General features: G+C 47.1%; 1 protein-coding gene across 2 annotated transcripts in view; it reads left to right on the top strand.

Annotated features, from left to right (window-relative positions):
• UBE4B (ubiquitination factor E4B) overlaps positions 1-27,752 on the top strand; it is a 1,174,709-nt gene that overhangs the window by 244,737 nt on the left and 902,220 nt on the right. Inside the window, exons 5-7 of one of the 2 annotated variants that reach the window (XM_086921363.1) lie at positions 3,568-3,712; positions 3,860-4,088; positions 4,701-5,093. In XM_086921363.1, coding sequence (XP_086777489.1) covers positions 3,568-3,712; positions 3,860-4,088; positions 4,701-5,093 — 767 coding nt within the window. The remainder of the gene's footprint in view (positions 1-3,567; positions 3,713-3,859; positions 4,089-4,700; positions 5,094-27,752) is intronic. The other variant, XM_086921364.1, reaches the window with a different exon arrangement.

Here is a 27,752-nt window from a genome sequence, read left to right as displayed (position 1 = left end):
TGGTGAGATGAGTCTCCTGGAGCATAGCAATCTGAACCCCCCTGCGTACCAGATATGCATGTACTTTGTGACGTTTCACCATGGTCCGCAGCCCCCGGACATTCCACGTTAGGCATTTCAAGTTAGGTAATGTCCCCATTCCAACTTCGTACGGTCCGAATCAAAAAACAAAGGTCCATGGCCCCCCATTGCAGTTGCCCCCCCCCCCCCGAACATCCCCAAAACTGAAACACTTCCCAAACCCCACTCCCCAGGACAGAGCACACGAACCCAATGGCCGCCCCCATCCAAACCTTGAACCAACTTCTCACACTCTTACCCTGTGGTCTCCACCACAGTCGACCTTAAGGGCCCGAGGGGGGTGAGTCGCCGCCGACCCCAGCTAGCGGAGCCCGCACCCCGCACCTTCATCCCCTCCAACGCACACAGCTCCCCCTCCCGGCAACCCGCCCTCCATCAACAGGATATCACCCTACCATGAAGTCCCGATCTAGTCCCAATTCTATCTCAGCCGCAGAAAATGCCATCCGATGTCTGTGGGGTCACTATCGGCCCCTTTGAACTTTCCGCCTCTGAAAGTTCCTCTCCTGTTCTGCTGCCTTCTCCTCCCGAGTCCGTTTCTGCCCGTTCACTGTTCTGTTGCGACCCTGTAATGGCCGCCGTCGCTGCGGGCGCATCCCTCTTCTCCGCCGCCATTTGAGCATCCTGCTTCTCCCGCTGGCGCCTGTTGCGGGATCTGATGCGTTGTGACTGCCTCACCCGGGGCTGCTTGGGTTGGTCTCGCCTACTTTGGTGTGATTTGTCCGTCCCCGCTCTATATGACTCGAGCCATTGCCAAACTTCGTCCGGAGTCTGGAAGAAGTGCGTAGTACCATCCATAATGATCCGCAGCTTGGCTGGGTAGAGCAAGGAGTACTGGATGCCTTCCTCCCTGAGCTCCTTCTTCACAGCAAGGAACGATGCCCTGTTCTTCTGGACCGCTTGAGTGTAATCCGGGAAGATCGTTACCTTACAGTTCTCCACCCCATACGGGCCTGACATCCTGGCCTGCTGGATGAGAAGATCCCGGTCCTTGTAGTGGAGGAGCCGCACCACCATCGGTCGGGGGGGGCGGCCAAGCCCCGGCGGGCGAGCAGGCACCCGGTGAGCTCGCTCCAGAGTGAAAAAAGGAGTAAGCCCCTCCGGTGCCACCACAGTGCGGAACCAGTTCTCCATGTAGGCCACCGCGTCCTCCCCTCAATCCGTTCCGGCAGGCCTACGACCCGCACGTTGTTCCGTCTATTGCGGCCTTCGGCATCCTCCGCCCTCCGTTCCAGGGAGTCCAGTCTGGCCAAAATGTCCGTGATCCTGTGCTCCGCGGTCACCACCGATGGCTTCAGGTCCAGCAACAGCTGGTCATGATCCTTGACCCTGTCTGCCAGCTTCGCGTGATCCGCGCGTAGCAGCCCCAGGCCCGTGGCCACTTGGGCAATGTCATTGTGCAATGCTTCCTTAGTGGAGGTGATCGCATCAAGGATGGCATCCAAACGCCGGTTCAGCCGCTGTTCCTGGTCAAGCTCCGGGGAGGGACTCTCACTCAGCTGAGTTGATGTCGCCGAGTCCCCCTCGCGACTCCCGGGCATCGGCCCTCCGATCGCCGCCATGCCAGGGTGCTGCGTCACAAGTCCTGTCGCCCGTTTTACGATTACGCCCGTGGGTACGTGCCGGTCGCCGGGCACCAGGCAGCGCAATGTCCCCGCCGACGCTCTCCGGGACAATGGCCAGGTGGACGAGCTCCGTTCCGTCACCCCCCTCCGGCCTGAGGGGGGAAGGATAAGTCTCAGAGCGGTGGCCAACGAGGGTCCCCGGGCTCCTGGGTGAATCAGGTCAGCGTCCCCTGGTCTCAGGACACAGCGCCGCCAGTCCTAGTGCCTCGGGCAGCCAAGTGCAGGATCTCGTGCCACTCGGCGACAACTTGGTTCAGGGCCGAAGTTCGGAACCGTCCGACCTCCTCGCCGCCATTTTCTTCTCACCCTCGGCAACACCTCGGCCGCCACTTCACTCGATCTTCTCGGGGCCAGCAGTCCCCCAGCGACTCTCCGATTGCGCCCAGCTGTCCCCTTACACTTCAGAGGGCAGGAACGTCGTCTTCGGGTCGCCTAGGGTCCCAAAAACAGGAGAATTTAGCGGGATTCCGCGCGGAGCTGCGAGCTCACGCCGCCATCCCGATCGGCGTCCAAGCCACGCCCCCTACCAGACCTGGGTCATTACGGTACGTTCAGAAAAGGGTCCTGGTAGTGCTTTCAAATTAAAACATGTAAAGATAAACGAATCACCACAAAATAGTTCCATTTCAATTCAACAGAAAAAAATATTTTTAATATATAAGAGAAACATTCATTAGATCCTCTTGTAATTCAGAGCATTAATGTTATTCAATACAACCAAATGTGTGTATGTCACTATACCTTTACCCTGTCCCTCACTCATCCATTCACCCCCCTTACCCATTTAACCTTCTTTCTCTTTATCACATTGTGAGCACTGTAAATAATTCATATACTAAGAATATACGAATTATTTACAGTGCCCACAATGTGATAAAGAGAAAGAAAGTTGAATGGGTGATGGGGGTGAATGGATGAGTGAGGGACAGGGTAAAGGTTATAGTCACATACACACATTTGCATTTATATACAGTAGAACCTTTACAACCTAATGTTGGTGTATAGTTCCCTTATGTACTAAATACCTTAAAGTTTTTTCTTAAATGGATTGTATATATTCACAAGCACAACGACCAATGCAATATTTTTAATATGCTGGGATTTGGCAATTTTTCCATGTCAATCTTATATACAACCCTACATGGCAATAATTTTAATATGCTGGGATTTGTCAATTTTTCCCATGTCATTCTTCTATACAACCCTACATGTGCTTTCCTATATATTGAAATATTTAAAAGTTTTCACTGCCATGAATTGCATGAATGCATTATTCCACCAATATATGCGATGTTTTTATCATGTTAAGATTGGATACGTTTTCCTTGTATCAGATTATTTCCACATTAGTTGCCGGATACTGCAGTAGACTGTTTGAAATCGTAATGTGGAAATGAACCAGGGTTCATGTTCAAATGTGCTCGCACGCATGGTCAAATTTGTACATCCTATAACTATACCGCTTTAAACTCACAACACTGCTCCCCTACACAGCAGCAATCTCTGGAGACGGGCCCCTTTGTATTTCCAAACACCCGTCACTGACTCAGGTTGCCTTTCAAGCCCAATATTTCACCCAAGATGCCTATTGGAATTATATATTAAAAATCTTTTTTTCTGTTGAATTGAATTGGAACTATTTTGTGGTGATTCGTTTATCTTTACATGTTTTAATTTGAATGCACTACCATGATCCTTTTCTGAACAGATCGTACTGTTATCACCTTTTAGTGGTTTTCTATATTGTACCTTGTCTGTGGAATGCTGTTGAATGACCTGGACCTTGCTTGCACTGACTCTTGAATCTGTGCACTCTTTAGTTTACTCTTATTAACACGATAATCTACTTTCTGTTTTCAAGGACCTTACATCTGGGTTAGAGGTATCTGAGGAGCAGGCATTGCAGCTGGTCTGTAAGATTTTCCGAGTCTCCTGGAAGGAAAGGGACCGAGATGTTATCTTCCTTACTTCTCTCTCTGCACAGTTTAAACAGAACCCAAAAGAAGGTGAGTGTTTTGTTAAAGAGATGTTATAAATTTCCTTGATGCACCTCTTCATTCATTGGTCACCTGCACACTGAAAGGTTATGAGTGTGCTTCACTTAATTTTAGTAAATTATCTTTTTGCTTCTTGCTTTCTTTCATCTTTGACAGTGTTCTCCAATTTTAAGGACTTGATTGGACAGATTTTGATGGAGGTCTTGATGATATCTACCCAGTCGAAAGATGACAACCCCTTTGCCAGTCTGACTGCTACATCCCAGCCAATTGCTGCTGCCATCCGATCACCAGACAAGGGTCTGGTGCTTCACCCCTCCTCCAATTTGGGCTCTAGTCCCATGTTCTGCAGTGGTAGTTCCTTTGGTGCCAGTTCTGTCTCAAGGCAAGCTCTGTCTCATTCTTGTTATGACTAGGTGATATAGATTGGTGGGAACAGAGCTAAAAAGGAGCAGAGTTTGAATGAGAGCAAAGAAGACAACGTGACAAATCTAGCCTAGATAATCTCATGAAGTGGAGTATCTGCCCACCTGTTCTGAGGCTAACACAGCAGAGTTGAGAATGGTGATGTTAACCATTAGTAAATGATTAATGTTTACATTTTAACTTGTGGTTGAATGTCCTATATTGTGAAAGATTGGGGTATTTTGGAGAATTGTATTCAAATTCTATGAAATCAGAACCTTCATTGACTAAGTGGGCCTTCTGTGTTGGAATCGGACTACTGTTGCCCTTTCTTTTTTGTCTTGCTCACCAATTGTCATTACATAACATTTTATTTTGCATGAGTGAATGTGTTTGTATGTGTGTTTTGTGTGTGGCAGAGCCAAATGGGAGAGTGACAGACTAAGTGTGTTTTGCAAAATATGATATGCTGGTATTTGAAAAGGGACAGGAATCTTGTTGTTACATATTGAAGTGGTTTGATATTTTTCTTCTGCCTAATCTTTTGTCAGATTGATGCCTAATTATCTTTCTTTCTTATTTTCTTATCCAGCCTATATGGGTCTAGCCCAGTTTCTAGCAGAGCCTTCCCCACCAATGTGGCCCCTCTGTCTCCAACTTCCTCGCCATCCTCTAATCCCACCACCCCCATTTCCATGCCTTCTCAGTCTGTCAGCCCCTATGCCCTCCCAGTCCAGCCCTCCTCTCCAAGGTACCGACCATATGTAGTCACCAGTCCGGGGCCCCTTTCATCCTCTCCCACTCCAAGGCCTACCTACCTCTCCTTGGCCAGCATGCCACATCTGCAACCTGTGAGCAACAGCCCTCAGGCCTTGCCAGCATCCTCACCCTGGCAACAACCCTCTACCTTAAGCCTTCCACTGTTTTCGTCGTCTCCTGGTGCTCTGTCCAGGTCCCCGACTGTGCAGGGCAGGATCCCTTATAGGTACAGCTCAAATAGAGCTTGTGCATGTACATGTGTTGAGTGTGAGCTTCCTGTTGACACTGAACTAACCAACAAAAGCTCCCTTTGTGTTCTTTCAGTTGCACTGATGTGTGTCATCTAATCTGCTTGACTTTCTGAATACAGCACCTGATCCTGCGTCTCTTGGAATCTTTCAATTCACATGTTAGTTTAAGGGTGTTGAAGCTTAGTTTTGTAGAAACATATATATTCTTTATATTATCCCATATTTCTATACTTCTCTTCTAGCTGGCCCGTAGAGTTAAAGTCATACAACTGTTTTACTTCTTTAGTACCCTAGTCAAATGTACTTGTTTTTAAAACAAATGTATTGTTCATGCCAGATATTTCCAAAATAAATCCAAGAATAAGCTAGGGGCCAGAAATTGTTTCCCTAATAATTTTTTTCACAATAGCTATATTTCTTGAAAGTTCTCCTAATAGTTGTCCACATATAACACTATAAGGGATCATGATCCTAATTTTCACTCACTCCAGTGCTGTTGGAGAACAGTTAGTTTAGTGGCAGTCTTTGCCAGAAATGGTCATTTCACTTAAAATGTGAGTCTAAAGTATGCTAGCTCTTCGTGTCTGTGCATACAGTAATTCCATGCATTCCTTTAATGCATGCCACATCCATCCATGTATGTTGTGTGGTGTCAATAGTCAGTGCCACAGAAAATACTTCACCACATGGGCTGTTAAATAAGTTATTAATGTGTAATGTCTTTTTTTTATAGTTTCCTTTCAGACTTTTCATTTTTCACTATTTTCTTCCTTTTTGTTTTTACTTTCTTTTGCCTAAAATGTCTGTTTCTAAGGAAAGACCTGTCATTTGGAGTCAACTGACTGTGTTGTTTCATAGCTTATTTTGCCAGCCTTGTATCTGTCATAGTCACATTCTCTAATCACTTCAGTAATCCACTCGGGATCCAATGGTGTTCTGAAATAACAGTTGGGTACAGACAGCTGCCATGAAAAACCTCCACAAAATAGTAGCCCATCCATCTCATTCAAAAGACCCAAACTCAAGTTTATTAATGTTATGGTGCATAGAACTCTACACTCCTCCTAAAGGCAAACATAACTCCGATTTCTGTGTGTGTGTGTGTGTGTGTGTGTGTGTGTGTGTGTGTGTGTGTGTGTATAGTTCCAAGTAAGCTCTTTTTTCTCGGGGGTTTTTGTGGTCTTTGGTGTTCTTACGCCCTGTTAGAGCCTGTTCTAGATCGACCGTGGAAGAATCAGCTAGGTAATCTGTCTTCAGATCTCCTAACACTTGCGTGAAAAATAACCTACATGCTGAACATCTGCATGGTAAATGAGTTAATGCTTGTGTCCAGACCTCAAGCCCAAGTAATGTATGTTTTGACATACATCCTTAGCCTGAACTATCCACAATAATGAGAGTGGCGTCTCTACAGTTTAGGAAAGGATTCCTTTTTTCAGGGCACCAGCAGTGAGGAGAACCCTTCGAGGACTTTTTAAAAGACTGGGAAAGAACACATTCTGAAAATGTTAAAATGCCTCACAAGAGAGCTTTATCTGTGAACATATGGTCAATGAGACCACATTCTAATATGCCTAAAACTATGGGGGGAGGGGGAACTTTTCAAAATATCTTTTACCACCTGTAATAATGAGTCATCCCTCTAAAAAAAAAATACAGTCCGATGTCCACTTCATCCATGAGCTCACATTTCGAACCTTCGCTGTCTGAGAAGCTTCACTTTTTATCAATAGTCTCTCTTCCACTATGTCTTCGTCAACGTTACCATTGCCTCCAGCTTCACTGACAACCACCCTCATTGACTACAGCATTGACATCGTCGACAACCCATTTAGCGACAACTTCTTTGATAAGTCTTCACTGATGTTAAAATTCTCATAGATGGCTTAGAAATTAGCCATGACTTCAAAGACTCCTCAGGTCACATCTGCTTCACCCAAGCAAAGTGCATCCAGAACCCCTCGCCTTAAACTACTGGACACAGCAAGAGAGGATGAGGATGGTTCATGAGATGAGGGACCATAGAGTGTTGCAGATAGTCTGTGATCCATACAGTGTCAGGATTACCATGATCACTCTTAGGAACATTGTGACTGAGCATAAAATTCACAGTAGGATCACAATTTCAGCCATCCCTCTCTGCAGGAAGATGATGGTGAAGGGTAGTATTGTAGACAACCTCATAATGACAGAGTGTATTGCCCTGTTATGAAATTTGGTACTACCACATACTCCCTATGATGCACATTTCCATGACCCCCATCAGTGACGTACAGTCCATGATTGCAGACTTTTACACTCGATTGGGGGTGGGCTAGCCACATCCACTATAACCACCACCAGCACAACCACTGCAGTTTATGGGCTCAGGACATTTTTCGATCTCATCCCCTTTTCCGCAAGGAAAACGGTCGCCGTAGCCCTCATTACCTCCCGCATCGACTACTGTAATAGTCTTTATGCAGGGACAAACAAAGAAGTCTGCCAAAAATTACAAATTGTACAACATGCTGCAGCCAGACTAGTGTTAGGATGGAAAAAGAGAACCTCAGCCACAGCAGCAATGAACATTCTGCACTCACTGGCTGCCCATCCACAAAAGGGTGCTCTTCAAAATTTTACTGATCACTTTCAGGGCCTTCAATGGAAATGGACCCATCTACATAATGAAAATGTTCAAGCACTACAGCCCCACACGGTGCCTCAGGTCCCAAGGGACCAATCTTCTCACTATTCCCAAGTTCAGACTGAAAACAAAAGGAGGAAAATCCCTGGCGGTACTAGGTTCTAAGGCCTGGAACCTTCTTCCTCTTCATCTTCGTCAAATCCCCACAGAAACAATTTTCAGACAGGCTCTCAAAACCTGGATTTTCACGCTCTCTGAACAGCAATGTAAAAACCTAGTCTAGATACCCCTTTTCTCTTCACAACCAACAGGAGCATTAAATCTCTTCTATAGCGCAAAGATGCTCCTTGGAGTGCAACCTGCGCTTTATAAAAACCCCTTCACATCACATCACATCACAGTTACCACCTTTCCCAGAGGGGCCCCCCTCCACATCAGGTTGAGGCAGATTTTATGGAGAATGATGAAGCTGAAGAGGAAGTTCTCCAGTTCCTCCAGGAAGCTGGATCTTAATGACTCCTACTTCTTTCATCCAGACCCTTGAAAATACCTTTGCTTTCAGTTCACTGGTTGCCATTATTTGTTCCACATTTTCCCTTTTGAATTTTAGTCAGACTGCTAAATTTAGATTTGTGCTTTAAAATGTTTATTTTATTTCAACTTTATTTTTCACTTTTATTCATAAACCAGGACAATTGGCAGTTCTGAAGCAAGTTACGCATGTCAATTATCATAATGATGAATACAAATATGGTAATAGGAAGTGCATCAAAACACATAAGATGATGGACGGAATGTTGCACATTGGTAAAACATTCACCCCCAGTCACAGATCTGGGTTTAATCCATCGTGGTTTTGCTCACCACTCCACCCCAGTGCAGACATGGCCATATGCAAATCAGTCTTGACCCTGTGCCTCATGGGAACAGTCCAGCCCGAACTACCAAGCCATGTCTTCCCTAGACCAGAATCAAGCATCCTAGGACCGGTTTCTGGCTATCAGCCGTCATCAGCAAGGACGGCTTGACTCCAGTGGCATAGTGAACACGTGACCCACGTCTGAGCATACCCTTCCCACATAGGGCGAACAGCAAAAAAACACACACGATGATGGACGGAATGTTGCGCATTGGCAAAACATTCACCCCCAGGAAGTGCATGACATCACAAAATACTTTAGTGTCCAATTTCTGCGCACCCTCTCCTTCCCCCTGACCCTCCCTGCGTTCTTTCCACTTGTCAGTTCATTCCACCTTTCTAAACAAGGTTATTGGAATGGCACCCCCCTTCTTCTCTCTCAGCCCTATTTTGGGTGGTCTCTTCTGACCTCTGGGTCCGATTCCGAACCTTAGTCGGGGGGGGGGGGGGACTAGAAGGTTGTCTGTCAATAATCACCATGTACTTATGGCGTCCTCTAGCTTGTCTTCCCTCCTACTTAGCCGTATGTGAGCTTCCTCCTCTAGATCCCACTAAGCTACATTTTATGCCACATTTCTAGTTTTGTGGAACGTGAAGAGTAGCGTGTAATGGCCTCTCTGCTTCATGGTAAGACCATCGCCAACTCTCCAAATTAATAAGTCATCTTCTGTTACCAAGGTAGTTTGAACAACCCCAGTAGGCAACATCAATATGTAACTGAGTTGCTCTTTTCAGTTCCTGATCTATTGTGCGCCAGAAGGAGTAACAGGATCCTTAAAAGCCTCTGTTGCGTGCTTGATGACACCCTTAATCATTGGCAAAATGGCAGTAAACCTTTGGTGTGTTATCAAAAGTGTCTAATAGGAAATCTTCCTCCACTGCATCGGTGTGTAAGTCCACCCGGCCTCAGCTCACATTGAAGTCTGATCGCTAACGGCTCAATTTTCTAGGGCGAATAATAATGGTGACAGGAGGCAACCCTGTCTGGTACCGTGGCCTAATGTCCAAGGACCGGAGTGGGTCCTTCCCACCAGGACTCTAGCAATGGAGTTTGTATATAGGAGCATGATCCATGTTCACAATCGTGGACCAAATCCAGCCACCCTGAGGACCCGCAAGAGGTATCCCCAGTCCACTGTATCAAATGGTTATCTAGATCTACCGATGCCAAATCCATCATGTAGTATGTGCGTCAATCACCTGAGGTTCATGCCTGGGATAAATCTGTATTGGTCCTCAGGGACTATTTTGGGCATATGAGAGGCCAGGCGGATAGGAAACGCTTTGCTTAAGATTTTAATGTCGGAATTGATAATTGTAATTGGGCAATATGCTGCTGGGTTCGATCCCGCTTCCATACCCCCCCCGCTCCCCCCTCCTCCCTGGTTTCAGAAGCATACATATTTCGCCTTCCAGGGTGGTTGGCAGGATGACCCTGTTTCGTTTGCCTCGTTAAAATCTAGGCAAGGGATAACCTCCACCTGAAAGAGTTGATAGAATTTGGCTGGAAACCCCTCTCCCCCTGGGAGCATGGCCAGTGCTGAGCGCAGTTCCTCGAGGGACAGGGAAGCTTCCAACTGTACCATAACCTCTGCTGTTAATGGCAGGATGGTTAGGCCTTATAGAAAGGGGACTATCTGGCTGGAGTGACATCTGGAGAATATACGGTCTGTAGATAGAAATCAAACGTGTCTGCTATGTCTTGCTTGTGTCCATCTGCGTGCCCTCAGGGGTGATTAAGTGTGATTTAATTTGGGGGGAGGGGTTGATTCCCTACGGAGTATCCAGGCCAGAAGGTGGCCCGTTTTGTCCCCCTCCCGATGTAGCCTCTGATGGTACTGTGTTAATGTAGATTTTTAGAGTCTGAGCCACAGTTCCTCGATATGTCTGCAGAGGTCTTGCAGATGGGGACGTTGGGTCCCTCTTTTGAAGTGTGGCTAGTTGTGTTTAGTGTATGTGTAAGTCTAATTGCAGTTTTCGGAACACTCCGCAAGTGACCCCCATACATGTTCCCCTTAGCACTGCTTTTAGGGATTCCTAGTCTGTGGCTCTGCGTGCTGTGAACCCCAGTTTATTGTGAAGTAAGATGACATAACTTGTGTTAGCGTGTCCTTCCCTATGTGGACTGAGGACATCCAGTTGTAGCCTCCAATATCTGATGGTCTATTGTGGCCCTCCCAAACTCCACCCACAACTGACTGGTAAATGGTCAGAAATATATTTTCCCTGGTGTGTTACAACCACCCAATCCAGTGTGGTTTGATCAGAGCCCAATATTTTGGCTAACCTGCTGAAGGTATTATGTGTTGTGGAATGGCAAGTGTACCTCCTCTTGAGTAGGATAATTCCCCCTCCATATATTAGTAAGTTCCAGGTTAGTCATTACGCTCCGTAGCGTGGCTGTCATGAGTGGATTAGTGTTATGTTTGGTGGCGCGATCTGTTTAAATCTCCATCCAGTATACAATTGAAGTTACCCATCCATAGTACGGAGGTATCTGTGTCCTGGGTTATCCAGTCCTAGATCTTTAAGAAGAATGTTGGGTCATCATTATTAGGGGGGTCAGAATTTAGGATTGTGGTTGATTTACCGTCAAGGGAGCGCTGCAATAGAACACATTGCCCTGTAATATCTGCCTCCAAGCAGGTAATTGAGAAGGGACCTCCAGGCCCCACCCATATCAGTGTTCCTCGGGTGTAAGTGGAATATGAAGAGTGAAAGAGTTTGCCACGCCATTTCCTCTTAAAGCGTGCTGCTGATGCGCCATCTAAGTGGGTTTCTTGTAGAAGTGCAATATTTATGCTCTGTTATCTTAGGAATGACAGCACCCTATAGCACTTTTTATATGAGCCCAGGCCCCTGACAGTTCAGGTCAATTTATAGGTACTATCTATGTTCCATGGATTGCTGTTATGTAATTTCCTCCCTACTCAGGTAGATTGACAAGGTCTCGACTGCCATACACCAATATGCCCAACTTAACAACCATAACAATTGCTGTAAACAATCCACCCCCTCCCACAGACAAGTATAGCATAACAAGTGATTTATTTACACCCTCCCACTCTGTGTGCCAGGACTTGCACATCATCCATCACCGTCCAACCGGGATGGGAAACCAATCTCCTTAAAAAGGGATGTTCGAGGTATATGAGCTGCAGATTGCACACTGTGCATAGATCGCCACCTAGTGTTGGGCCCGGATGTTTGCAGTTTGTTGTTGTCCTGAAAAGTTCTTTGGAAGTCACGAGATAGGTGACTTCTCCTTTGGACCACATTGCGCATGGGCATCGGCTCCATCCCCAGATTGTTTTTTTTCCGCCATCGGGATCGGATGTGTTTCCTGCGCTCTGGTTTGGAACCTAATTTCCTTCGGCGCGCAATCCTCACCCAGTTCGACAGTATTGTTTCGATCGCGCTCCACATCAACGCGATTCTTCATTACTTCGAAGTCTTTGATTCCGGTCGTCGACGAAGGCCTTCGGGCCTACCTAGGTCTTACTTTCTGGCTCCTGGAAAGGACGCCATTCAAGAAGTGTCCTTGATGTGGGTCGAAGTTTCCCCACACCGACCTACATGAGGTGTGCAACCTTTGCCTCTCACAGGAGCACGAGGCCAAAGACTGTTCCACTTGTGCCTCATTCCGCTCCAAGAAGACAATTCGGGACCGACTAACTCGGAGAACTATGGCTCGCTCGTCCGGTTCGATCCCCGACTACATCTTTGAAGAGGGAGTCAACGTGCCAGAACACCAGCACGCCAAAGAGAGTACCAGCTCCTCAGATGCCGAAGACTCCGACGTTGTGGACATCACTGCATCTCAATGGGTCGTAAGTAAGATCGTCGACCCCCAACCCTTCCTCGACACCCTCAAAAAAGGCTTCGGTCACACCCTCACCTTCGAGCCCGAGTGCACACCGAGAGACTGCGTCCCACGCCCCGCCTTCAGGCCCGGCAAAGGAGCCCACTAAGCCTTCAGGTGGCTCGGGCTCGAGCCAGCCTATCTCCGGTGCCGATCCGACACCGAAGAAGAAGCCATCTTCCTCAACCACGCCGACCGTTGCTCCGACACCTAAGCACACTGCGCCGAAGACTGGCAGCGGCTCATAGGTGCTGAAACCGCACTCAGAGCCGAGTAAATAACCACCTAAAGCTCCAGATTCACACGCTTCGGAGCCGAAAAAGCACCCGGATACGAAAAAACAGGTTCCCGTAAAAGACATTTCAAAAGGGCACACTTCTAAGCCAAAAGACTCAAGACCAGCCACCGACTCGGTGCTGAAAAAACCTACAAAGCCGAAAACTCCGACGCCGAAGGATCTGCCCTACTCGGAGGACATTTTGACACCGGATCCTAATCAAAAAAACTCTTGGAAAGGATCCTAAGACCGGTCAATTGACTCTCAGCTCCAAGATGAGACCACTTGAGGCGCCAGCACCACCTCCCCCTCCAAAGAAGACACACATTGCAACCTCTCCATTAAGGGTCCCCTCTCTACCACCTCCCCATACTGTTCCTCCTCCTACACCCCCCACCACATCATTCACCTACACCATCCACTAGTCCAGACGATGATGTAGACACAGACTCTGATGACACAGGTGGGGGTGCACATGACCCATCAGGGACCAATAGTCTCCCTCAGTCACCTAATCCATGGAATGATTACAACACCCCTGATGTACCTTGCGTCCCACAAGACGATGTATACCCTTCCAGACCTTCCCCACCAGAGGACACTATAGGTTTTAACCTACTAGTCCAAAGAGCTACCCAATATCATGGGGTGGACTTACACACCGATGCAGTGGAGGAAGATTTCCTATTAGACACTTTTGATAACACACCAAAGGTTTACTGCCATTTTGCCAATGATTAAGGGTGTCATCAAGCACGCAACAGAGGCTTTTAAGGATCCTGTCCAGGCTAGGGTCCTCAATCCTCGCATTGAGAAAAATACAAAGCTGCCCCTACAGATCCAGTTTATATTAAAGGCCCAGCACCATTAGATTTTTTAGTAGTGTCTAATGCACGTAAACGTGCTAATTCTCAGACATCAGGCGAGGCCTCACCACCAGACAAAGAATCTAAGCTCCTTTGACGCCTCCGGCAAACGAACAGCGTCACAAGCAGCTAACATCTGGTGCATTGCCAACACCCAAGTGTTGCTGGCAAGATATGATAGGGCACAATACGATGAACTGGAGTCTATAATGCAGCATCTACCAGACAAATACAAAAATAGGGCCAATGAACTTATACAGGAAGGTAAAAATATTACTAATACTTCTATTCTTTGTGCCATGGATGCTGCAGATACCGCCTCAAGGGCAATCAATACCAGCACCCTTCTACGTAGACATGCCTAGCTACGTATTTCAGGTTTTAAACCTGAAGTACAAAATTCCATCCTTAATCAGCCATTTGAAGAGACACATTTATTTGGCCCAAATGTTGACGTGTCTTTAGAAAAAATGAAAGACACCGATACAGCAAAATCTATGGGAGCCTTGCAGCAGCAAGCTCCCAGGCGTTCTTTTTGTCGCTCATCCTACAGAGCAACACAAGAGGCTACTCTTCGGAAAGTCCCTCCACTTCTTCCAAAACCCCTAGCCAATCCGCATTCACTAAGGGCTACCAGAGAGTGGGTTACAGGGGTAACAACAACAAAGGCAGAGGCAAAACCAACAACTCCCGCTCTGCCTCTACCCCTACCCAATGACTTTCCTCCCTTTCCACCCCAACATTCCACTCCTGTGGGGGTAAGACTGCAACAATACCTTGGTGCCACAATAAACACCTCAACGCAACGATAGCCAGCATGCAAACTCTTCTAACAAAGTTTCAGCTACAACACTCCCTTCCAGCACGAGTGTTCATGCAACTCATAGGGATGATGCCCTCTTGCATTTTCATAGTACCCCATGCAAGACTACAAAGGCACAAGGCCAATTAACAGGCCTAGTGTTGGTAGACGGTTAAACTCATCGCTCTCTGCAGTGGTGGAACACCAAAAACCTTTCCAAAGGGCGACAGTTTCTAGAGCCAGTTCCTCAAATGATCTTGACAACGGACGCATGGCTCTCCGGCTGGGGAGTCCACCTACTGCACCACACCATGCAAGGCAGGTGGACGCCACAACAAAAGTTACTCCATATCAACCACCTTGAGTTAATAGCCACATTCCTAGCACTAAAAGCTTTCCAAGAGCAAATATCAAACAAAGCTGTGTTAGTCCGCACGGACAACATGACAGCCATGTATTACATACAGAATCAGGGCGGAACACACTCACTGCAACTCTCTCAACTACCACAGGACATATGGCGGTGGGCTATTCCTCATAACCTATTCCTTCTAGCCCAGCATGTTCCTGGAGTACATAATACCATAGCGGATCTGTTAAGTTGTCAAACACAACAGACCCACGAGTGGGAACTTATTATGCAAGTTCTTCAGCCATTCTTTCAGATGTGGGGACAACCTCAGATAGACCTATTTGCCACCCACGAAAACGCCAAATGCCCAAGCTTCGTCGCCAGATATCCACACTCACTGTCCAAAGGCAATGCGATATGGATGAACTGGTCAAACAGATTTGCGTACACTTTTTCACCTCTCCCACTCATGCCACTAGTAGTACGCAAGCTACAGCAGCATTCTCTGAACCTAATCCTAGTTCCTCCAACGTGGGCCAGACAACCGTGGTACACTACACTGCTGCAACTGTCTGTAGTACCGCACCAAAAATTGCATCTGTCTCCACACCTCTTAACACCGAACCGTGGAGGATCAGACACCCGGACCCAGCTTAGCTCAACCTTGCGATCAGGCTCCTGAAATACTAGAATTTGGATATCTAAACCTTCCTCCAGACTGCATGAATGTCATAAAAGAAGCTAGACGTCCAACCACTAGGGCATGTTATGCAGCCAAGTGGAAACGATTTGTAATATATTGTCACATCAACAATATTAATCCCCTAGTTGTGTCTATACAACACATCATAGGATACTTACTTCATCTCCAAAGATGTAACTTAGCCTACACGTCTATTAGAGTACATCTTGCCGCAATAGCAGCAATTCTACAAAACAGACATCTATCTCTGTTCAGAATGCCTGCCATTAAAGCCTTAATGGAAGGCCTTAAAAGAATAATACCTCCCAGAGTACCACCTTCACCAGTGTTGAATTTAAACGTTGTTCTCACACGGTGAATGGGACCTCCCTTTGAACCCTTACACAAATGTGATTTACAATTTTTAACATAGAAAGTTGTGTTCCTAGTAGCTATTACTTCTCTGCGGAGAGTTAGTGAATGACAAGCACTTACCATTCAAGAACCCTTCTTGCAAATGCATCATAATAAGGTAGTTCTGCATACTTATCCAAAATTCCTGCCCAAAGTAATTTCTCCCTTCCATCTTAATCTGTGGAACTGCCCGTTTTCTTCTACCAACCACAGACAGTAGCAGAAAGCGCTCTTCACACATAAGATGTTAAAAGAGCATTGCTATACTACATAAAAAGGACACAACCCTTTCGTAAAACAAAATAACTTTTTTTGTCCTTCTCCCCACCATACAAGGGTAATCACATTTCAAAATCTGGGATAGCTAGATGGATTGTCAAATGCATACAGATTTGTTACCACAAAGCTAAACGGAAGTGATCTGTTTCTCCTAAAGCCCACTCTACAAGAAAGATAGGGGCTTCAATAGCATTTTTAGGGAACATTTCCCTAGATGACATCTGCAGAGCAGCTACATGGTCTACACCGCACACATTCACAAAACAGTATTGTGTAGATGTGCAAACCAAACAACAAGCTAATGTGGGCCAGGCTGTTCTCAAAACATTATTCCAAACTACTGCAACAGAAAGGGGTGGACGCCGCTAAGAGTGGGTACTGCTATACAATCTATGCACAATATGCAATCTGCAGCTCATATGCCTTGAACGGAAAATGCTACTTACCAGTATGCATCTGTTCTTGGCATGTAGAGCTGCAGAGTTGCATACGCCCACCCGCTGGCTGCTCTCTGTGCACTCCAGCAGGCCCCCAGAGAATCAGGCCTGGGTCACCAGTCCAGACGTCAAATTATAGCGCAAGATGGGGGATTTCCAGCAGTCCCCGTTTGTGTGGTGACTGTCTGTTGGCTAGATATTGAATTCAGGGACCTGTAAGATGTCCACCCCATGCCCCCTGGGGTGCTGCGCCTCCCTCTCGTCCTGCAGTTGGAGGATGAGCGCAGACCCCTCTTTCAGTTGTGGCTGCAGGCCCGGCACTCCCCCAGCCGCACTCCCACACACCGGCAGGCCTGACTAGGCTGTCATTTGTCAGTGTTCTCCGGGCAGCCACCTAGAAAGGGGGGAGGCGCCCCACTGAGATGTCTCCAGACCCTCTGGGCCTCGACCGCCCAGTCATTACTCAATCCGGCATCCGCGCTGGGAGTCAAGTATGGGTACCCTGCTCCCGTCTCACAAGACACCCAATAAAACGCTGCAGAGGAGAGGCAGATGCAGTAGTGTTACAGTACCTCACGGCTGATTTTCCCTCACAGGTGCGGTGGGAGCCACCTCCAGGCTTGCTCCTCCTCCCTGCATAAGGCCCGAGTGCCTCCAGGTGTTGCACCCTGGTCTCCGGAGCATGGGGGGCGGACTGCCCCATGCCCCCTCCAGGAAGGGCTGCTGCAGCGGTAGACGGCCGGGCCTGCACCCCACGCTCCCTACTCGGCAATCTCGTCTGCAGCTCGAGAGCAGGCCCGCCCCAGGCCCTTGCGATTGACGCCACAACAGCTGCCGAGGTTTGGGTCTTCCTTTCCCGGCGCTTTCTCGTATGGGCACTGAGAGTATTCTTTTTGCCTCTTATGGCATGGAAAAGAGATTTGCAGGATTAATGAAGGATAATGCTGCAAGGTGGCCGGGAGCCCGGGGTTTTTTGTCCTGTTGGCCATGTTGCTTAGCTATGCCCCCATTGTGGTTTAAAATTAGTTTGACTAATGGCCAGATAGAACAAGCATTTGCAATGCAATAGGTCTCGCATGTACACACGCTTAAGATGTTGGCATTGTAAATGACAATGCCAATAGCTTAAACTCTCGTAAATGCGAGATCTATTGCATTGCAGATGTTTGTTTAACTTTAAAACTGAGGGCGGACACTGAGTGTTAAAGTTAAAAAAAAAAAAAAAAAAAAAAGCGCAGTGTCCCTGAAGCAGGCACCGCTCTTACTATCAAAGTAAAAAAAATGTTTTAATTAAACAGGGCATGGTGTCCCAGAAGTGGACGCCGTGCTCAACACGGAATATTAAAAAAATAAAAATTGAAAAGGATTGTGGTGTCCCTAAAGTGGGCGCCGCAATCATTATGCAAATAGCAGCCACCATTGTCCCCATCAGTGACAATAACAAAAATAGAGCTCACCCCTAGATAAATCAGGCCGTATAACCAGCCAAGTAAAAGGTCCAGTCGTTATGGGCCGTAACAAAGGAAGACAAGGCGGTACCAAGGTGGGGCTAACAAGCCCTTTAACGTATCAGAAGCCACCATTTAAGAAGGACAATGACACAAAGCCAATGGCAAATATGGCCGGAGAGTGGGAGATGCTTCAACAAACATACCCTAATACTGCATGCCTCGCAGAGCATGCGCGCATCCGCCAGGCTCGACCTAAAAAAGACCAACTGAGAAAATCAAAACCTTTCTCAAAGTCTGCCAAAATCAATGTGCTGCAGTAGTGGAATTCATGGGTGCTAGCTATCTCCAGCTATAACCTTCAAAGACAGTGATGTTTGTCTCCTTCCAGTATAAATACATGTTTAATTGGTGTGTTATGGAGGTAATGCAAAAAACACAGTTGTTGGACAGAATGCAGAAAAATGTCTTACATTCACCCCATTACAAAGATCTGGGCCTAAATCCAACGTTTTTTTGCACTCCACACCACCCTATGTCTTTCCTAGACCGGAATCTAGCATCCAAGGACCGGTTTCTGGCTATCAGCCTTCTTCAGCCTGGATAGCTTGACTCCAGTGATGTGGAGAGCCTGGGACTCACGTCTGAGCATACCCAGCCCACTCTGGGTGAAATGGAGGTAATGACCTTGACCTGCCAGTTCACGAGTACGCTTCAGGAGGACTGAAAGAGTTGCAATACGGAGGTCATTTGGAACGTAGTTGACCTCTGAGGCTTCACTGAACATGTTTAAGAACTCAGTGGGGAAGTAATTTTCTGCCTGCCGTTTTCTCCAACTGAATCCTCTAGTTTTGCAGCCACCTCTTCAATCTTCAAAGATTGGTTGGAAGCATCCTTATCCGATATATGGAGTTCACAAATCCTGGAGTTGGGGTTGGGACTGTTCTGCCTCCATTGACAGGCATGCCACAACCAGACACCAGAAAATGATCTGCAAATGTGGCTTCTGGCTCCTTGGAATGAGGTGCTGCAGTAACAACTTTGGCGGCCACTTCATGGTTTTCCTGCCAGTAAAGCCGCTAATGTTCTTTGTTAGTAACAGGTTTTTGTTCCTATGCTGTCCAGGTAAGTTTAGCTAATAGTTTTAGCTTCAATTTAACCTCTGTACGCTGACTCTGGAGAGGTTCTTGCACTGTGGCAAAGGTGAGGATCTTCAATTACTGTGTTGTAATTTTAAGTTCGCTCGTCCTCTTTTTTATCCCCTTCGCTGCTAGTGCGTGCTTAGGCCCCTGTAACTCTTTGGCCACATAAGGTATCCACGCCAATTTTGCGTCCTTTTCTTCCAACATCATGGGGATTCTAAAGGTACCCAGGGTTTGTGGATTTCCTTGGAGGGGTCCCAGAAATTATGCAAAATGCAGTAACATTTTAGTTTTTTCCAGAAAAATGGGAAAAACGGGCTGCAAAGGAAGGCCTCTATGTTTTTCCCTGCAAATGTTATCAAAAAAGGGTTTGTGGGGCTGAAATCACAATTTTCCCAGCTTTTAGGGAATGGCAGTCTTTTGTCAGAGAACCAACATTTTTCACACCGTTTTGGCAGTTTTGTGGGACATAGCCTATTTTTGCTATTTTTAGTGCTTCCAACCTCCTTCCAGTTAATGGTAAAAATGAGTATGAAAGCAATAATGGATCCTGAAATGCGATACATTTTATTAAAGTAGACAACATTCTTAATTCATAAAGGGGTCATTTGTCTAAATCCATGAAGGTTTCTTTATAGAAACTAACAGTTAAATATAGCTAATAATTAGTTGAAAAAAACAGCCTTTTGTGTCAATGTTTTCACCTGTAACTTCTTATAATTATGACAGCTCTTTGCAAGCAATATACCGTTACATTTGCTGGACCTTCCTGGTTGTGAGGATATATAGCACTTGTAGGTTAAACAAGAACCCGACGAACCCAGAGCTAAAATCTGCACAGCAACTTGCAATGGAATTTTATTATGTACCATGTTTAGAGCAATTATTCTTCGAGAAAATGTATACATGGAAAAATCAGTATGAAAGACACCTATGTATTTCTGAAATGGGTACAAATTATAGAGTTTAGAAACAGTACGTATTTGCACATTTTCAAAATTGGGAATACTCATACTAGCATGAGAATTATTGGTCATTTTTCAAAATGACTTCTTTTTTACACAATGTCTTTCATTTGAAAGGCAGAAATGCATCAAAACTCAACAGGTAATACGGTTGCTTTACAATTCTGAATTACCCGAAGTCTCCCGATAAAAATGGTACCTCACTTGCATGGGTCGGCCTAGTGCCGGCGACAGGAAACGGCGCAAAACGCAACGTGGTCGCACCTCAATTTCGCAGTGAAAAATTGCCCTTTTTTGGCAAAGTGTCTACCTGTAGTTTTTGAACCCTAGCTCTGCCGGCACCTAGGGAAACCTAGCAAACCTATACATTTTTGAAAACTAGACACCCTGGGGAATTCAGGATGGGGTGACTCGACTGACTCCCACCAGGTTCTGTTACCCAGAATCCCTTGCAAACCTAAAAAATTGGAGGAAAAAAAACGCATTTTCCTCACATTTCTGTGGTGGAAAGTTCTTGAATCTGCGTAGATCCACAAATTTCCTCCCACCCAGCGTTCCCCCAGGTCTCCTGATGAAAATGTTACCTCACTTGCGTGGGTGGCTCAAGGAGCCACAACAGGCAAGGGCCCAAAATCTAATGAGGTGACATCAAAATTACCTATCACAAACCAACCTGGTTTTGCAAGGGGGTTCACATGAGTTTTTGGCCCGCAGCTCGGCGGCCATCTAGGGAAACCTACCCAACCCACACATTTCTGGAAAGTAGACACCCGGGGAGTCCAGCGAGGTATGGCTTGCATGGGTCCCTCATCATTCTCCTACCCAGAATCCACTGCTAACCTCATATTTCGCAAATAAATTCACTTTTTTCTCACATTTCTGTGTGGTAAAGTTGTGGAATCTGCGTAGATCCTCTAATTCCCTCCTGTTTTTGGGGAGGGGTGGACCTGAGGTTTTTGCCCCAGGCTCGGCGGCCATTTTGGGAAACTACCAAACCCAAACATTTCAGCGTTCCCCTTGTTCTCCCGAGTAAAATGATACCTCACTTGTGTGGGTGGGCCCAAGGCCTGTGACTAGGAAGAGCCCAAAACAGTGGTATTTACAACATAGCACCCAGAATTCTGAACGCTACATTTGTTTAAAAATACATTTTTAGCCACTTCTGCTTTGGACATCCACACAAGTGAGGTATCATTTTAATCGGGAGAACAAGGGGAACGCTGGGTGGTAGGACATTTGTGCCGACACGGAGATTCCACGCAAAAATGTATGGAATAAATGTTTTTTTTAACCAAAATTTGAGGTTTGCCGGGAATTCTGGGTAGGAAAACGTTGAGGGACCCACGCATGCCATACCTCGCTGGATTCCCCCGGGTGTCTAGTTTTCAGAAATGTTTGGGTTTGGTAGTTTCCCATGATGGCCGCCGAGCCCGGGGGAAAAAAACCCAGGTGCGTGGAGTAGCACTCATCTAGCAGTGTGTGTAGTGACCAACAGAAAGTAAATACTCTCACTCCGCCAGCTGAGCGCCAGACCACCCACACCGCCATCCAAGCACCAGTCCACACACACCGCCAGCCAAGCACCAATCCACACACACCGCCAACCAAACACCAATCCTTGCACACCGCCAGCCAAGCACCAGTCCACGCACACCGCCAGCCAAGCGCCAGTCCACGCACACCGCCAGCCAAGCGCCACTGCACGCACACCGCCAGCCAAACACCAGTGCACGCATACCGCCATCCAAACACCAGTGCACGCACACCACCAGCCAAGCACCAATCCTTGCACTCCACCAGCCATGTGCCAGTCCACGCACACCGCCAGCCAAGCACCTATCCTTGCACTCCGCCAGCCAAGCAACAGTCCATGCACACCGCCAGCCAAGCGCCACTCCACGCACACCGCCATCCAAACACCAGTGCACGCACACCACCAGCCAAGTGCCAATCCACACACACCGCCAGCCAAGCACCAATCCATGCACTCCGCCACCCAAGCGTCAGTCCACGCACACCGCCAGCCAAGTGCCATTCCACGCAAACCGCCAGCCAAGTGTCAGTCCACGCACACCGCCAGCCAAACGCCAGTCCACACACACCGCCATCCAAGCACACCACCATCCAAGCACCAGCCTGCACACACCGCCATCACATTTAGATTTTTTAAAAAAATAATACAAACCAATTGCAAATACCTACAAATCTGCTAACACAAATTCTAAAACTAAATGCATTGCACTAATGCCAACCTTGAAAAAGACAAAAAAATATTAAAGAATACAGACCCGGCAGTTCTCTTTACCACTCATGAATACTCCCAAAACTTCTTATGCGTGTGGTACGATTTAAAACAAGCTGACACACAATCCAGGATTAGAAGGACAGTCTGGGCAGTACATACGAGTCTCCCTCCACACGCCTCTTCGCCAACAGACTCTAATTCTCCTAGTGGGAAAGTCTTTTGAGGATGTGGGAGGAATGTATTCAGGAAAGTGGCGATCTTTCAGTCTAGCCACATCCTGCACCACTCCAACTCTGGGAACACTTGCCTGTTCCACTAGAACACGGCTGTCTATTGTAGACTCCTGAAACTTAACAAAAGGCTTCTTTGACTCAGGACAAGAATTCTGGAACACAACAAAAGCATTAAAGGTTGCCAAGTGGAAAAGATGAATAGCCAACTTCTTATATCAAATGTAAGCCTTACGAAGAGCCGCATAAGGTTCCAACCTCTGATCTACTCTGTCAACACCACCCATGTGCCTATTATAGTCTAAAATGCACACAGGTTTGCGCACTTCAGCAGCCGGACCCCAAACAGGCACAGGTGCAGTGCTTTCATCATGGATGGTAGTCAGCAAGTACACATCTCTCCTGTCTGAAAATTTCACAGCTAGAAGCTCCTCACATCGCAATGCACTAGACTGTCCCCGCACAAGCCTTAGCCAAACAAGTTCTTTTGGGAAACCTTTATGGTTACAGTGCATTGTGCCACAAGCAACAGTGCCCACTTTGGCCAATTCCTTGAACAACCGCACACCAGTGTACAAGTTATCTACATATAAATGGTGGCCTTTGTTAAATAATCCTCTACCTAGTTCCCACACAATTTTCTCAGTCACTCCAAAAGTGGAAGGACAACCAAGGGGGTTAATGCTAGACTCCTTACCGGTGTGCACCCTGAAATTAAAGACCTATTCATCCCACTGTCACACAGCACATACAGTTTAATTCTTTAGCGTGCCCTCTAGGAATGTATTGCCTAAAAACCAAGCGACCCTTGAACAATTCCAAAGACTCATCTACTGTTATATCTGTACCAGGAGCATAGATCTCAGAAAAACGATCAACAAAGTGATCAAGCACAGGCCGAATCTTAAAAAGGCGGTCACAATCAGGGTGATCTCGTGGCAACGCTAAACCATTATCGACAAAATGCATCATCCGAAGCAGAAGCAAATACCGATCACAACTCATGACTACTGGAAATATAGCCGTTGCCATCAAGGGACTAGTGGACCCATATGAAGACCTTGATGGCTTCCTTAGCAAGCCCATCAAAAAAGTTAATCCCAAAAACTTCATCTCTTCAACATTTGTGGGAGTCCACCGGGTAGCTCTAGAATGGGGCTTAAGGTTGGCACTGTTGTCCCTCAAAAACTGTTCTGCATACAAATTAGTCTGCTCTACAATCTCTGCCAAAAACACATTGTCCATAAACTGAAAAAAATGTATCAGCAGAAAATTCTCAGTATTCACTCTACACCCTGGAACACCAGTAACGTCTGGCAATGCCGGCTGCACCATGCCAGGGGCAACCCAGAGGCCATCCCTATCAACGGGAAGTGCAGGCGCTCCAGCCTGCAGCCCAGATCCCTCTTGCCGCACGACACCAACGGGAAGCCTAGCAGCCTCAGATACTTCTTGCTGCACTACACCAACGGAAAACCTAGCATCTCCAGAGGCCTCTTGCCGCACTACACCAACGGGAAGCCTAGCAGCCTCAGATGCTTCTTGCTGCACTACACCAACGGGAAACCTAGCAGCCCCAGAGGCCTCTTGCCGCACTACACCAACGGGAAGCCTAGCAGCCTCAGATGCTTCTTGCTGCACTACACCAACAGGAAGCCTAGCAGCCTCAGATGCTTCTTGCTGCACTACACCAACGGGAAACCTAGCAGCCCCAGATGCCTCTTGCCACACTACACCAACAGGCAGCCTAGCAGCACCAGATGCCTCTTGCTGCACCACAGCAATGTGAAGCCTTTTGGGCAAAGCCTGCAGTCCAGATGCCTCTTGCCGACGTACACCAAAGGGAAACCTTGCGGCCCTAGGCTGCAGCCCTGATGCGTCTTGGCCCACTACCGGCACATCAATGTCCTCCCATAACATAGGCACTTCATCAGCACTAGAAGAAGCTTCATCATCTGATGATTCCATGTGAAGAGAAAACTCACTGCCTGAATCTTCCCCTCCTACCCCTGGCTCCGAATCGGAGTCAGTCTCTGAACCAAGGTCAGCAGAAGACTCAAAAAGCATACCAACAACCTGCTGAGCAGTAATTCTACGACTAGCCATTATCCTTACTAAGAAAGAAGACTACACAAACAGGTCAACAACAACCAACACTGTGCAAAGTAAGTAGTAAACAAGGTAAGGCTTTAACACAAAGATCTATACACTCCAAAACAATATAACTCTTACCAAAGATAGCTACACTCACAAGCACCTACTCGGCTGAGACACAGCAAAAAGCAATGATATCCCACTAGAAAGAATCAAAACACAAAGCCAATCAAACTGCTATTACTACACCTTTTACAAAAACACATTCATCTAGGAAAAAGTAGTACAGAATACATTCACTTACCAAGCACATGTAACTACACAAGCTGCAAAACCAGTAGTAACAGAACCGCAACCTACAACAATCCAAACAGCAAAAACCTTGAACTAGAATGAAATAGAGAAATAAAAAATGACTATTACATTTCACAAACAATATAACAATTGAAAATTTAACACACAAATTTGCCACCCAAATGGACATTCGGCCAGATGGGCCTTCAAATAGGGCTGAGACCAATGGGGATTAGGTGAGGTGTCCACCAAGACACTGGTTATATTTTTCTCTGCCTGCCCCCTTTGGTGCCAGTCTGTCTTTTTGTCCTTACTTTACCCCCCTCACACGGGGGCAGTAAGGACAAAAAAAGACCGACTGGCACCAAGGGGGGCCGGCAGAAAAAAACATCCAAAAATATAACCACCTTTGGAAGCGAACCTTGCCCAAGGACTCACTTCCACACATTACAAAACACAATCCCTAGGTCCTAGTGGGGCAGGAAAACATTCCTAAAAAATGTCCTCTCTAGGAAGCGACCCTTGCCCATGGGGTCGCAGACATTACAAACATAATGGCCTCAAAACAATCCCTGAAGCCTAGTGGCATTTTTTACCCACCCGGGGGCAAAACAACCAAACATACGTACCTATTTGCCCCCGGGGGCCAGAAAATCAAAATATATATATGGGCCCCCACCTGGAAGCGACCCTTGCCAAAGGGGTCTCTTCTATCCTATTGAAATTTGTCATTATAAAAATCTCTGGTGCCTAGTGGCGTTATTCTGCCGCCCCCCACGGGGCAAAAAGGCTGAAAACAACAGGCCTATTTGCACCCAGGTGGGTCAGAAAAACATTCCTGAAAAATGCCCCCTCTAAAAAGCGACCCTTGCCCAAGGAGTCGCTTCCATTGCAAAAAAAAAATACCCCCAAACCAATCCCTGGTGCCTAGTGGCATTTTCTACCCCCCCCCCCCTGGGACAAAACGGCTGAAAAAACGAGCTGATTTGCCCCCAGGGGAGGCAGAAAATCTAAATCTAAATTTGGCCCCGCCTGGAAGCAACCGTTGCCCAAGGGGTCACTGCCTACATTTCTATAATGAAATCCCTGGTGCTAGTGCGATTTTCTGCCACCCTGGGGGGCAAAACGGTCGAAAAAAATAGGCCGATTTGCCCCGGAGGGGGGGGGGGCAGAAAATCAAAAACATAATTGGCCCCCACCTGGAAGCTACCCTTGCCCAACGGGTCGCTTCCTACAATCTAAAATTAAATCCCTGGTGCTAGTGGGGGCATTTCCGCCGCACGATCGCGACGCTGTGCACGATCGTGAGGCAGAAATGCCCTGCAAAGAGACATCAGGGGAGAGGAAAATCTCTTTCCTGTCCCCTGATCCCTCCATGCGGCCCCAAAACCCCCCCAGGAACTGGTTTCCCTCCCTTTCTCGAACGACGCTCAGGAAGCAAATGGCTTCCCGAGCGCCGATACTCCCTGATGACGTCAGCGCGCGCTGTGTGCGCCGACGTCATGGGATTTCCAGGGGTTTGGGGTCGGGGTGGAACAGCGACAGCGCTTCCCCCGAGGGAGGGGCTCATGACGAGCTGGACTCGTCATCAGCACACGTCCAGTGTGTGCCATGACGAGTCCAGCTAGTCATCAGCAGGGAAGGGGTTAATACATAGATATACCATGTCCTTTTGCCGGACGACCGCATTGAAGGCCTGAAGTGCTATACCGAACAGAGCCTGAATTTAGTTGGAAATAGGATTCAGTGCCCTCACACCAAAATGTGGAGAAGTCATCCTTCATTAGCCACTCAGCCTTAAGGCACCACTTGCTCCTCTTGCACGGCTCAGTTGTAATTGTACTGGCAAATGATCAAATGTGTCATGTGAAATGCTATGTGAACCTGAAACCCGAGCTAGATCTTTGACAGGGTGGGAAGAAGTAATCTTAATGGGAAAAAAGCTGATGACTGTTAAGTAGAATGTGTGCTCCGACCCCCTTATGGGTTCGCTTCCATGTTTAAGTTTAAGTTTAAAATATTTATTAAGCGCAACATACACCTGAGCGGTTTCTTGGCGCTGAGATAGCAGACAGCCAGCTGGCAAAGTCAGTCGCTAAAACATAGACTGGAATGGGGAACAGAGATTAAGACAGAAAAGCCTGAGTGAATAAAAATGTTTTCAATTGTTTGCGAAAAATGGAATATTGAGTGAGAGACCTAAGGTGAAAGGGAAGAGAATTCCAGAACATGGGGGCGAGAGTGGAAAATTTCGAGCCACCCAGTTTTTTTTTTCCGGTAGCGGGGAACTGCTAAAAGATGTTGTGCCGAAGAGCGAAGGTCTCTGCCAGGGACATAAGCTTTGACGGCTGAGGATATAAAAAGAGGGGCCAGGCCCGTCCTGGCCTGAAACGCCATGCAGCCTAATTTAAACAGGGCGCGTTCCCGAACAGGAAGCCAGTGAAGGGTCTTCAGGAGGGGAGAGGTACGATGAAATTTGGGAAGACCGAAAGCAAGGCGGGCCGCCTGGTTCTGCACCAGTTGCAGTTTGCGCAGGCTGTACTGAGGGATGCCATTGAACATGATGTTCCCGTAGTCCAGGCGGGACAGGACCAGTGCGGACATGATTAGTTTAAGTGCAGAGAAGGAAAAAAAACGAGAGATAGAACGGATAGTACGAAGAGTAAGAAAACAGGAAGAAACCACCGAACCTATCTGGGA

Source organism: Lissotriton vulgaris, chromosome 5 (assembly GCF_964263255.1).
Source record: "Lissotriton vulgaris chromosome 5, aLisVul1.2, whole genome shotgun sequence".
NCBI lineage: Eukaryota > Metazoa > Chordata > Amphibia > Caudata > Salamandridae > Lissotriton > Lissotriton vulgaris.
This window is presented reverse-complemented; position numbering and strand designations above follow the sequence as displayed.